The sequence below is a fragment of the Hippopotamus amphibius genome, chromosome 2, assembly GCF_030028045.1.
Source record: "Hippopotamus amphibius kiboko isolate mHipAmp2 chromosome 2, mHipAmp2.hap2, whole genome shotgun sequence".
NCBI lineage: Eukaryota > Metazoa > Chordata > Mammalia > Artiodactyla > Hippopotamidae > Hippopotamus > Hippopotamus amphibius.
This window is the reverse complement of record NC_080187.1, coordinates 179,392,953-179,406,410: the sequence shown is the minus strand read 5'-3', so window position 1 is coordinate 179,406,410 and position 13,458 is coordinate 179,392,953. Positions and strand designations below refer to the sequence as shown.

The window sequence follows — 13,458 nt, the reverse complement described above, 5'->3', positions numbered from 1 at the left end:
TTTCACATTATGGGAAATAAGAATTCTATTTCCTTGAAGGTAAAAGTACAAAGTAACAATACAGCTTTGGAGAGCAATTTGGCAATATATAATAGACTTGAAGATTTTATATATACATATATATGTATATATAAAATAGCAATTATATACATATATTTTCTCTATCATATTGAAATAGTAATTTCACATAAAAGCATATTTCTTGCAGCATAGAAAGTACATACTACTGGCAAAAAAGACATTAGAAATAAGTCAGTGCCCAACTGTGCCTCTACTGAAAAATGGGTAAGTAAATTCTGATTATATCCATAGAATGGAATACAATACAACAGTAAAAATGGATGGACCAGAGTCATAGTAATCAGTATAGGTAAATCTCATCAGCAATGTGAATTGAAAAAGACAAATTAAAAAATTATCATTCATGTTAAAATTTGATATACATGAACACTACCAAATATTGTTTTGGATATGTACATTTGTAATAAAATTATAAAAGCATAGTTGGGGAAAAACATCAACTTCAAAAGACTAAAGGTTAGGGAAAACAGATTGATTAGGGCTAGATATACTGTGAAATTCTATTACGTTGGTGGTGTTTATTTCTTAAAGAAAAGTTGTGAAGGAAATAGGGCAAGATGTCAATCTTATTAAATCTGGGTGGTGTTTACATAGGTGTTTGTCTCAAAATATTTCATTTACTTATTCATTTTAAACATTGAATTGCAAAGGTTGCAACGGTTGACAGAAATAAAGGAACTGGACAGAGTCAATGATTGCTTCATCTATGTGTTTACCCAGCCAATTGAAATTTTGATTTTAGTGAATGCACCTTGAGAATAAGATTGCTGTAAAAGGAGTTGACTCAAATAATCTACCTAGTGCTAGTAGTCTGAGTTGTTTGCTTTGGGATTGCTGTAAATTAATATCAGTAGGAGAAGAATCCTTAATCTTTACTGACTTCCCTTTTATTATTCTGTATGTGATTATAAGAAATATCATGTTATCAAAAAAGGTATTTGACTAGAAGCAGAAAATTATTACTCAGTTTATGTAACTAATAAGCTGATTGGTTTAAACCAAAAGTAAATAAAAATAGCCTGTTTAAATGAATCTAAGCTAATACATGTATTATGGATGTAAATATCTAAAATGAATTCATTCATTTCATAGCTGACTTGTGGCATGAGATTTTTTTTCCTGTCAGGTTAGTTTTGGAACATGGGAAAAGTTCCTGTTGTCCACAGTAGTCTACCTATACCCCATCTCCCTCATAAACTCTGCTATTATATCAGTTGAACATTATATCAGTTGAACATCTTCATCAGAGATTATGCAAATACTATTGGTACTATAGTGCTTTTTCAGAGTGTTTCTGTTTTTTCTTGGAAAACACCATCACACAAATGGTCATTGAAATGAGCTGTCATTTAATTTGGTAACACAATTATTTGTGTCTATATGCTACTAAGTGAATTAATTATGTAGGCATACAGTTTACCACTCTTTTGTTTTCTACTTTTATTCTCCAAATAAGAAGTTTGAAACAGATAAAATAGGAATGTCAGAAAGTTCTTACTGATATCCATAAGTAAAAAATAATAATAATTATAATACCGAGGATTTAAATTTCATATCTGTTGAGATGGTACTTTTTTCTTCCATCCTAATTAGAATTCCTCAAAAATGAAAAAGGGATTGGAACAATGCATCTGGCAGTTGAAGGGCAATTGAAATGAATTGGAATGAAACATTTTTCAGGAGCAAGAAAACCAGTTACCCAAGGGGAATAGAAAAGTAAATACTAGCAAAGTACATTTTGCTTTAGGATCAAAGCACTTTAAAATACACATACACTAGTGTCCTAGGCAAGGAGGAGCCCAGGGAAGGGAAATGTGTCTTTAAACCTCCATTTTAATAGTTATCTAAAAAAAATTTAACCTTTCTTGGCAGGTTTAGATCCAGATAAGCATCTTGGAAAAACACTGAATCAAATGGAGCCTTATCTCTTAGAGGTAAGAATTTATACTGTTTCTCATGATCAGTTTGTTGAGCTCACTGAAAGAGTAAGCTATACCTAAAAGGAAATTGTTCTGTCAAAAATTTCACTTTTGTTAAAATGGACGTTGGTAAGTACTCTACAGTACCTGGTAGTCTCCATGATCAGATGCATTTCCATCAGAAATGTGAGTGGAAACTTCCTTTAGAGATTATCTAATCTAACCTCTTCTTTTTTTACCAATTAGGAAATTAATTTTCAGAGTAGTCAATAAATTATCCCAAGGTTTCAGGTTACAACTGTTTAACCCTTATCATTGTCAAATCCTAAATGTGTTCTAAATATGAAAGAAGGGCATTTTTACTCTTTTCTATTAACTGTATTATATTTTATTAGAATTGGGGGTCAAATATTATGATTAGTATAGCAATGCTAAATTAGCTAGAATAGTGTAATTATTTGAACTTTTTAATTTTACAATAATGGTAGAAAAAAAGAAAATCACCCTAGTTCTGTGCAAGAAGTGAACTCCTCTATTAAAGTTATCATTTTTCCTTCCCATGGTTGTCATCAAAATTGTCTCTGGACATTGTTAATACCATTGCTATGATGTGAGCTGATAGCAGTCATACTCTTCACTAACTATGGGTTTCACATTTTCTTTCAGACTTATTTGTAATGGGTTATTTTATGGCTTATCAATATGTACCAAATGCTTAGGAATCCCTAAAACGCTAATTTCTTCCTTCATTAAGCATTATTAAATATCTAACATGTGCCAGGGAAACAGTAAAGATGAAAATAAAAATGAAATGATTATATAATTGTGACAAATTATATTTGATTTCTAGATAACTTGGTGTCATGTATTTAAGTCTATCTAATGGACGTGGTTGCTTTCCGTTCCCCTCTGATAGGACTCTTCTCACAGCACTTTGTTCTAGGGCCAACATATCTATGTTCACATCTATTCACTACCATCAGGCTAAATTTTGCTTCTGCAAAAACAATGTAGATAAATAATGAAATTAAATTTATGAGTGTGAAAGAAAGAGAACTTAAGAAGCAGGAGACTGGAGCTTCAGGTTTCAAGCATGTAGAGATTCTTTGTAAAAAAGGTAAGTAAAATTTTAGGATTGCCATGATGTTGATTGTGAATTGACCGGTATATTATTATATATGTTTAAATATAAAAATGCAGGAATTATTTTACTCAGCTTCTGCAAGTTCCTCACACGACCTGGAAATCTTACATTTCACTAGAAAAATTATCTACCCATTCTCTATAATGGCCATTTTATTCCTTCTCTGCTCCTCAAATTCAAATCCCTTCATATTTTCCCCTCACATTGAGAGGATGACTTGTTTCTTCCTTCACAGAAAAAAAAATAGAAATCATCCTCCTGGGAATCCTCTCCACCTCTGAGCACCACTCCTTCCAACTGACGCACACTTAACACATATCCTTGCTTGCTGTGACTGGGAGAAGCGTTCCTTATCCTGTCTGTGGCTAATGCACTCTCTGTGCTCTGGATCCCAGTAGCATCTGCCTTCTTAGAGACCTTGCCATCAACCCTCCCCCTCCAGTGCCTTCCTGTGCTCTCTCTTTATGGTCTTCTTCACATCACTGCTGAAACATGCCACCGTTGTTCCCCTCCTAAAGAGTCCCTACCTGTACTCTGTTTATTTCTCTAGCCACTTCTCTTTATTCTTTGCTTCAAAACAAAAATTTCAGAAGTGTTATCTGTATTCATAGTCAGTACTTCTTCATGTCTCAGATGCCTCATATACCTAGCATCTGGCTTCTTTTTCCACCTCAAGTGGGTACAGCTCTGATCGAGATCACCCATGATCTCCAGTTTTACCAAACCCAAAGACACTTCTCAGTTTATAATTTGACAGTTATAAACATTTCTTCTTGAAATGCTTATACTGGCATTTGTGATGCCACACTTTCCTAGGTTTTCTCCTTTACTTCTGGTCACTCTTAGTCTCTTTTGCTAGTTCCTAGTCTAAGCTCGATTTTCAGTCTACAGACTTTTCCTGGAGATCTCAGTCACTCACATGGCTTTCATTACTACTAATCTATTCTGATGACTCCCAAATATTTCTAGCCCAGGTTTTTCTGCTAAATTCTAGTGCCCAAAGGCACTGCAAATTAAATCTCTACAACCTTGATTGTGGCCTTTATATCCATCACTTTTTGCCATTCCCTTTGTCATCACCTTAATTCAGATGCCTGTCACTTCAGGCCTAGAGTATTACTGATACCTCCAAATTTGCCTCTACTTTCCATTTTATTTCTCAAAGAATTCATTTTGCTTACTGCCTCAAGATCATTGTTGTAATATATTCTACTGTAATTGTCACTCACTTCAAAACTTTAAATGAGTCCCCATTGCCTACAGGCTAAAATCCAAATTCTTTATACTTCTCTCCCTCACCTACTCTATCCAACCCATTAACATGATCTTGTCTATTCTATCTCCAGAATATATTCCAATCCAGGCAATTCTTACTGCCTGTGCTGCTACCACCAGACGATAATCATCTCTTATCTGGAATACTACATCAACCCCCAACCGGTCTGCTTACTTCTGTCATTGCCCTGCTATGATCCATTATTCAGACAGATGCCAGAGTGATTTTTTTTAAGTGTAAATCAGATATATCTATTTCACTTAAAGTTTAGATGGTTTTTCATTTCAATTACTGTAACATCCAAACTCCTACGTGATCACAACTAATGAGACCCTATATGATGAGCATTTTATCAATCTTTTCAGGCTCGTTTTCTTCCAGTCTCTAACTCACTCACTGAGTCATAGCCATATATGCCTCTTTATTACTTAAGCACACTTTATTTACCCTTTTTCTCCTTAAGACTTTTCCTGCTTGAGTTTTTTTTCCCTCAGACCATGACATGTTAATGCTTTCTCATAATGTAAGTGACAGCGCAAATGCTACTTCCTCAGCTCAAAAGCTCTCCCTGACTACCCTAGGGAGACCTAAACTAGGTCTCCTCAAATTATTTTATTTGTTTATCTGTCTACATGTATATTTTCTGCTCCCTCTCCCCTTACCCCACTAGAATGTAAGCTCCAATAATATTACCAAGATTTTGGCAAAGACACAAGTTCTTTAGTTCTTTCTTTCAGTTGTTTGTTCCTCTATCTGTCCATTCATTGCTCTCATCTTTTTTTCTTTTTTTCTTTAAGAACTGTTATTGAGATACAATTGACATACAATAAACTGCATATATTTAAAGTGTACAATTTGACACTTTTTTTCTTATTAGTAATGTGTATATGGCAGTCCCAGTCTCCCAATTCGTTCCCCCCCAAACCCTCCCCCTGCACTTTCCCCCATTGCTCTCATCTTTAAATTATTTAACATTTATTGAGGACCTGTTATGTGACAGATGCTGTGGTGAGCACTAAGTATACATGATGAATTAAGTAAATAAGATCCTTATTCTTGAGGAGTTTGCAATCTGCCACTGTTGTTTTCAGGCCTGGGGGGAAACTGGGGACCTTGTTAAAAATGCCTATACTCTTTTCCCATTCCAAGAAATTTCAGTTCTGAAGGACCAGGAATCTGACCTTTAAACAAGCACAAGGTAATTTTGATATAATGATCAAATGTATAATTTCTAATTCCTCAATACCAACCACATACTTCAGGTCCTGTGTTTCAAGATTTCTCTGAAAGTGTGTGTGTGCCTTCTTGTTTGTGTGTTGGTGAGGGCAAAGATATAAAGCAGAATTTTATTTATTTTATGCAAATCAGACATTCATTTATGAAAATGAAAGATTAGCATATGATTCACTTATGAACCTGTCACTCCTTGCTCTAAAGCTTTTCATGACTCCCATTAGCTATAGAACAAAGTCCAAACTGCTGAGTATATACTTTAAGCCCCTCTATTATCTGGCTTTAACCTACTCCCCTAGGCTGATAGTTACCACCCTCTCCTCCCCAATCCAGGAATCTTATGCTCCAATTTTTTGGACTAATTTGTACTCCTGTGCTCTTGGACCTCCTAATATCTTTTACTCCACTGGGAATATCCTTTACACCTTCCCTGTCCTTTGACCGTCCATCAATCTCAGATGCTCACCAGTTTTCCCATAAAGCCTTCTCCATTTTCCCCAGAAGAAATTAATCTCTTGGAGTGTATGCCTTCTTAAAACTGTCAAGCATTGGTTTCTGTCATACCACTCACTCCTGAATTTCTAAGTACTTTCTTAGCTTCCTCTTGGGGCTTCCCATTATATTCCACCCCTTATTATATTGTGGTTCCATCCACAGCCTTCTTCCTGTGGTGATATTAAATACCCCTGTGACTTCAATTACCAATTTTATTCTTATGACAATTAAGCCTATTTCTCCATCATGTTTCTATGTTTCTATGCCTAAGACATGTATTTTTTTTTTTTTTTTTTTTAGCTACACCAGGCAGCATGCAGGATCTTGTTCCCTGACTGGGGATTGAACCTGCGCCCCCTGCAGTGGAAGCGTGGAGTCTTAACCTCTTGACCACTAGGGAATAGATACATGTATATGTATAACTGAATCACTGTGATGTACACCTGAAACTAACATAACATTGTTAATCAACTATACTCAAATATAAAATAAAAAGTTAAAAAAAAAAAGAAAGATGTGTTCAGCTGCCAGCTGGGCACCTTTCTCTCTTGGATGTCTTCAAGCACCTCAGCCTCAACTGTGCAGAACTGAACATTTCTTTCCCGACATCTATGCCATATTTATGTTTCCTGACAGTGAAAGTCCCCATTGTTTCCTTAGGTACCCAATCCCAAAACAAAAATTAAAAAAAGAATTATAGTAAATCATTTCACATACTCCATTATTCATAAATAAGGCCCCAAGTCCTTTTCATTCTACCTTCCTAATATCATATTAACTGTTCCTTTTTGTCCTCATGTCACCACATTAGAGTCTTCCCTATCTTCTTTTTTTAATTAATTTTCATTGGAGTATAGGTCCTTTACAATGTTGTGTTAGTTTCTACTGTACAGCAAAGTGCTTCCCTATCTTCTTGTTCAAGTCTGTTTCCTCCATCTTGCCCGTTGTCCATCCATTGTCCATATATTGCCATCATGATATATATGAAATTCAAATCTGATCATATCACACTTTCATTACAAAAAGCAAACTTTTGAGTTGCTCCCCATTGTCTCAAAATGAAATTTAAACTGCTAACACAAGCACAATCTGTCCAGGGGGAAAAATGAAGCTTGTAAGGTATATAATCTCCTACATCTATCCTATCCTTCATCAGTTTTAAACAGTGGATGATTTCTCTGGAGTGAGCATCGCCTCATACCTCCATGTTCTACTCCCTTCTCTGCATGCTTTCTCTCTCCTTCACTTGACTAAATCCAATTTGTCTCTAAACTCAAGAGTTTAATTCTGTGAGGTTGTCTTGCTTAAGTAAGCCTTCTTTGAGCTGTCATTTTCCTCTTTGCCTCCTAGTATGTAGCACTTCTCATGCTGTATAATATTTTTCTCTTAATGTTTATTATAAAGTTAAGGCATGTAATATGTAAAAATGTAAATTTAAATACTATAAAATAGTGAAAAATATTCCATTGACTCCAAGCTCCGGTGTTTCTGTCCTTTCCCAGAGGAAGAACTCTTTTCTGTTCTAGGGTATCCAAAGACATTTTTTGCATATGTTCCATCTTCCACTTTAGCACATGAAAATTCAGGTCATTTGTTTCCACATCATTGTGTTCTATTACATGAGCATAAAACCTGTTCTTTATTGACAGAGTTCATTCTTTGTTGATTACTTTCATGTATTTTGCTATTACAAATAATGCTAGAATGAACATTATTCTATATGTAACTTGGGACATGTATGAGTTTATCTGAAGGATAAAATTCTAGAATGGACATGCTGGGTCAGAAAGTATATATGTTTTTAATTTTAATAGATATTGAAGAAATCCATTTCCAGTTATGGTGGTATATCAGATCAACCCTCCCAATTCAAACAATTAGAAAAGTGGTATGAAATTAAAACAAATTAATGTTGGAAGGCATTAGAGAATTACAAAAACTGAAATAATTTGAGAGGCCAGAATTCCAGAGAGAATGGAAGCCCTGAACATTGCCTCTTTTTTTCTAATTCAAAAATGCTACAGAGATGCCAAGAAGCTGAGGAGAAAACTCCAGCTGAGAAGCTGACTAGGACTTTCAGCAGCTTCATAGGGCTGGGGAGATAAAAATTGGAATTCAGGGCAAACCAAAGTGGAATGCACCTGCTTAACCCTCCAAGTTTTCAGTTGGACTCCTAATTGGGCTCTAACTTAGTAAAGGCAAATCAGAAATAGTGCAGCCCTTGCAAATGCTTATATCCAACTTTGAATCATATCAATCCTAGACTGAATTAAAGTGATCTGATCCTACTCTTATTGCCTATATCCCTCTGGAGAAAAGTAACGTGATTCATAGCCTCAGATTTAAAATATCTCACATACAATTTTCCTCAGGCAATGAAAAATTACCAACCATGTCAGGAGACCTGAGAAGGTAACTGAAACTAAGAAAAATAAACACACAATAGAAACAGTCCTGGGGCTTCCCTGGTAGTGCAGTGGTTAAGAATCCGCCTGCCAATGCAGGGTACATGGGTTCGAGCCCTGGTCTGGGAAGATCCCACATGCTGCAGAGCAACTAAGCCCATGTGCCACAACTACTGAGCCTGCGCTCTAGAGCCTGTGAGCCACAACTGTTCAGCCCACGTGCCACAACTACTGAAGCCCACGCCCTAGAGCCCATGCACCGCAACAAGAGAAGCTACTGCAGTGAGAAGCCTGCACACCGCAATGAAGAGTAGCCCCTGCTCTTCACTAGAGAAAGCCCACATGCAGCAACGAAGATCCAACACAGCCAATAAATAAATAAATAAATTTAAAAAAAAAGAAATAGTCCCGGAGGATATCTATATAATCAGATTATCAGATGTAGACTTCAAAATGACTATGGCATTGGGTGACAAGATGAACTATTTTAAGGGATATTTGAAATCTATATGAAATAATCAAATAGAATTCTGGAACTTAAAAACAGAATACCTAAAACTAAGAACACAATACATGGGTTCACCAGTAGATAAGATACAGTTGTATAGACAATTAAAGAACTGGAAGATAGGGCAATGTAAAATATCCAAACAGAAGCGCAGAGAGAATAGAATGGAAATAGAGAAAAGAATATGAGGTGTAAGGAAGAGAAGTTTATTGTACATGTAATTGGAGTTGTAGGAGTAGAGAAGAGAAAGGAAAGAACAGAAGCAGTGTTTGAAGAGATTTTAAGGCTTTGCTGCGATTATTTTTGCTAATTTTGACAAGTAGCTTCACAGGACGGTTTAAAAATCGCTCTAAAAGGGAAGGATGAATATAAATGGATAGTTATACATTTTGAACAGGCATTCTTTTCCCTGAGAGTTATGGAGAATTATGCAAAGCAGTCTGAGTGTCTTTTTCTCTGGCTTCTGCATAGTCTAATCTATGTGTATGTGGGTTCTCTGTAAAGTGAGTACTTAATATTTACATAGTTAGAAATTTGTTTCTCGCCTCATTCACAACAGTTATCTGACACAATCCACATTTTAATTGAGACTGGCAAGGTTTTTTGCTTTCTTTTTGTTTCCTTTTATTTTTGCATATGCTCGTAAAGGAGACTCAATCAATGAAATGATATATAAGATGCTTAGCTCAGTATCTGGCAATGTTAAATGTTATAGTTATTTCAAAATATAGTTATTATGAAATATTGGCTATATTTCCTGTGCTGTACAATATATCCCTGTAGCTTATTTTACATGTAATAGTTTGTAGCTCTTAATTCCCCACCCCTATGTTGCCCCTCCATCCCTCTTCCCACTGGTAAATAAATGGGAATTTTAAAAAAACAACATCAGAATACTTGACTATTGCTGAAAATTTGAGATACAATAAATTATAGAGTACCAAATAAAAAGCATAGTTCTTCTACCCCATAATGCACGCTACTAACATGTTGGTGTATTCCATGATGTTTTATTGTACACTCAGGCGTTTGTTGTACACACAAGCTCATGTCATTAAATACTTGTATGTATTATATTTGTATAATTTGGTTCAACTATACATACAGTTTGTCTCTTTTTTTCTCCTAAGATTATGCTGTATTTATTTTCCCACAGAACTAAATCTACTTTGAAAATGCATTAATTAGTGGCTGTGTAGATTCCATCATATTCATATGCTACATAAGAATATAGCATGACAAATTTAACAAGTTATCTCTTATTGGGAATATTTGTTTCTAAATTGTTATAAGTAATGTTATTTATTTTTAAATTATAAATAATCTTGTGATTATTATCTTTCCTAATAAATCTTCATGTATGTTTCTGATTGTTCCTTTATTTAGATAAATCCCTAGGAATGTAATTTCTGAGTCAAAAAATGCAACAACTTCAAGGCTTATGCATTTATTACTCTAAATGAACTATGGAATCATTTTAGTCATTGCTTCTTAAATTTTTGTAGGTTCCTAAAATTATCATCTGATAAGTGAATAGTGGATTCAGAAATTATTTTATTTTTTGTGCCTTTTCCCCCCTCAGGATTATTTTCTCATTGTTCAAAAAGGAGATGAATTTTAATATGAAAGTTAACATCAAATTTTAAAAGTTTTGGACTATTCTTTAAATGTTTAAGAGTATTCCTATTTTTGTGATATTTTACAGTGTTTGTCAAAGTTAGTACTCTCAAATGGTTCTTCAAACCTTGCTACAGAAGCAACCCTCTGAGTCTTTCCTGCCTGTCACTCATTTCACCATCTTACTTTCATCATTTATAGTTGATTTTTACCTCCATGTCTTTGTATTACTTCATGATTTCCCTGAGTTTTAGAACTATTTGTTGACTTCTCACTCTAGATTATGCAGATTCAGCTATTTTAACTCCCTTTGCCTCCATCACATAGGTACTCTTTCCCTCATTCCATCTTCCCATACAGTTATATTGCAATTCCAGTTGGGTGAGTAGTTGCTGTTTCAATTATAATAGCTATGAAAACTCAAAACACAGCTGAGTTAAATAATAAACCTTGGTAATAAACCTTTCCAGTACAACTTTTTATTTTTTCACTTGAATTAATGATTGTCTTGTTTTATTAATTTATTTAGTACTCTACGTACTAATCACTAATTCTGTGCTATCGTCATTGCCAGTTTTCTAGTCTCTTAGCCGGATGTTCAGACATATTAAGTAGTTTTTCAGTTTCCTCCTCCTGAAGGCTTTTCCAGGGCCCTCTGACTTGTATGTAATCTGGGCCAGTTTCCTTCTATGCCTGTTACAAGACTGTCATCCTGTCATCTCCTCATAATCCTGGAGACCCTTTACCTTTCTTCTTTGTTGGAGCCCTCATTTCGTGGATCCGTGTCTTCCTTTTTCTTTGTTTTATTCTCATTTTTGTGAAGCACATTCTCTATAAGATTTTTAATAAATAGTCCACAGGAGGTAAGTGTTTTGAGACACTGTGCATATCTATAAATCTCTTCATTCTTTCCTTGCATTTGATTGGTTCTTTAGTAGGTCATAAATTCTGTTTTTGGAATATTTTCCCTTCTGGATCTTGATAGCATTGCTTCATTCCCTTGCAGCTTGGTATGCTGTTGAGAAGCCCCAAATCATTCTAATTCCTGACTATTTGTATGCAACCTTATTTCTTTCTTTCTCCATCTCCTCTCTGTAAGAGTATGTAAGATATTTCTATTGCCCCAAGAATTATAAAGTCCTACGTGCTGTGTCTTGGGCATGCATGTTTTTATCCGTTGTGCTGAGACAGCTAGAGTTTTCAGTTTGAAAATTTCAGTTCTGGGAAATTCTCTTGAATTATTTCACTGGTGTTTACCTCCCCTTTGTTTTTGCTTCTTTGAATTCCTGTTATTTAGATGTTCCTTTAATTTCTAACTTTTCTCTTAATTTTTACCTACATCATTTTTGCCCTTTCTGGGAGAATTTCTCAATTTTACCTTCAAACTTTTTAATTGAGTTTTTCATATCTTATTTTTAATTTCTAAAAGCTCATTTTTGTTCCCTGAATGTTCTGTTTTTAATCTATAATACTTTATCCTTATTACAGTTTTTCTTCTCTCCTTCAGTCTGTATTGTTTACTTTGGTCTCTAACTTCTATTTTAGAGATGTTTCTGCTAATCTTTGGTATTTTATTCATATTTAAGAGTAGGGACCTAAAATTTTTGTTGTAAGCCCTAAGTGTGTGGATGGAGCTTTATGATATTGAGTTTCACTCTAGGGAAGTATATCTAGGTCATTTAATCTGAGCTAGTTAGTTTCCAGAGAAAAGGATTCTCTAGTCTCCTCTTGAAGTGAAGGCACGCCGCAGTATTTTTTTGTCTGTCTTTGTTTTTCTGGAAGTTGAACAAGGAAAATGGCTAGCGGTCTCAGAATCTTGTGTGCATACATTAACTGAATCCCTCTATTTTTATTATAGCCTCTGCCCTCAGTTGTACCTTGTTTCTCCCAGGCTAGTACCTCTGTTTTACCCTCTGCAGAGAATAAACCTTCAATGTTCTGCCAGGGTGGAGGAGAGGCAGTTGGGAGCCTAGAGGGAAAAGATCTGGGGATCTGACTGCTTGTTAAACACACTGCCAATCAACCCTTCTTATTTTGGTGTCCTTTTCACATTTCCCCTTTACTTCCAGAAGTACCTGGTCCACCAATTCATTACCTTATTGTTTTAGAGGAAGGAGTTATTTTACTGTATAAATTGGGTTGGTCCTCTTCATTCTCCTCTGTCGGCCTAGGATCCAGTGTTCTTGGTTCTGTTAAATTTATTGATTCTGTCACTTGCTCTCTGTTTTTCTCCATCATTTTGAGTTTATGCCTTTTAATGAAACACCTCTCATGAAGGTTTTATAAAGCAGTGGGGGTAAATGCATGGATTCAATCCACTGTCTTTACCACCAGCAGTTACTCTTTAATCGAGTTTCTTAAGATCATCCAAGTAAAAGTTATCTGCTAAGTGGAAGAATGAAACCATATTATGTAAAAATTGTGAATATATAGATTTGGGTGGTTTTTCCAGAACTGTTCACATAGAATTGGGAAATGTGAGTTCTCTCCTTGAGTCAGAGGTAAGCAGATATATATTGACTAAGGTGTATACCACTCAACTGAGTGCTGTAAGAGCTAAAGCAGGATATGTGCAATGCTGATTTCAAGCTTAAAGCTCTGTTTCAAGTTCTGTAGTATATGAGTTAACTTGTCTTCCTTATGAGTTTGACAAAAGAACAACTTACAATCCCAGCTACCTATCACTTAAAAAGCAAAAGAGAGAGAATTTCACTAAAGTTGATTTGATGTTGTGGATGAGAGAGACAGAACTTTAAGCCTTGTTCCCTGCACTGCTGACT

The 13,458-nt window shown here is 35.2% G+C and overlaps 1 protein-coding gene across 6 annotated transcripts in view; it reads left to right on the top strand.

Annotated features, from left to right (window-relative positions):
* Nucleotides 1-13,458, top strand: part of DPH6 (diphthamine biosynthesis 6) — a 328,274-nt gene that overhangs the window by 128,640 nt on the left and 186,176 nt on the right. For 5 of the 6 annotated variants that reach the window (XM_057721520.1, XM_057721515.1, XM_057721519.1 and 2 more), the window contains exon 6: nucleotides 1,954-2,015. In XM_057721520.1, coding sequence (XP_057577503.1) covers nucleotides 1,954-2,015 — 62 coding nt within the window. The remainder of the gene's footprint in view (nucleotides 1-1,953; nucleotides 2,016-13,458) is intronic. The other variant, XM_057721516.1, reaches the window with a different exon arrangement.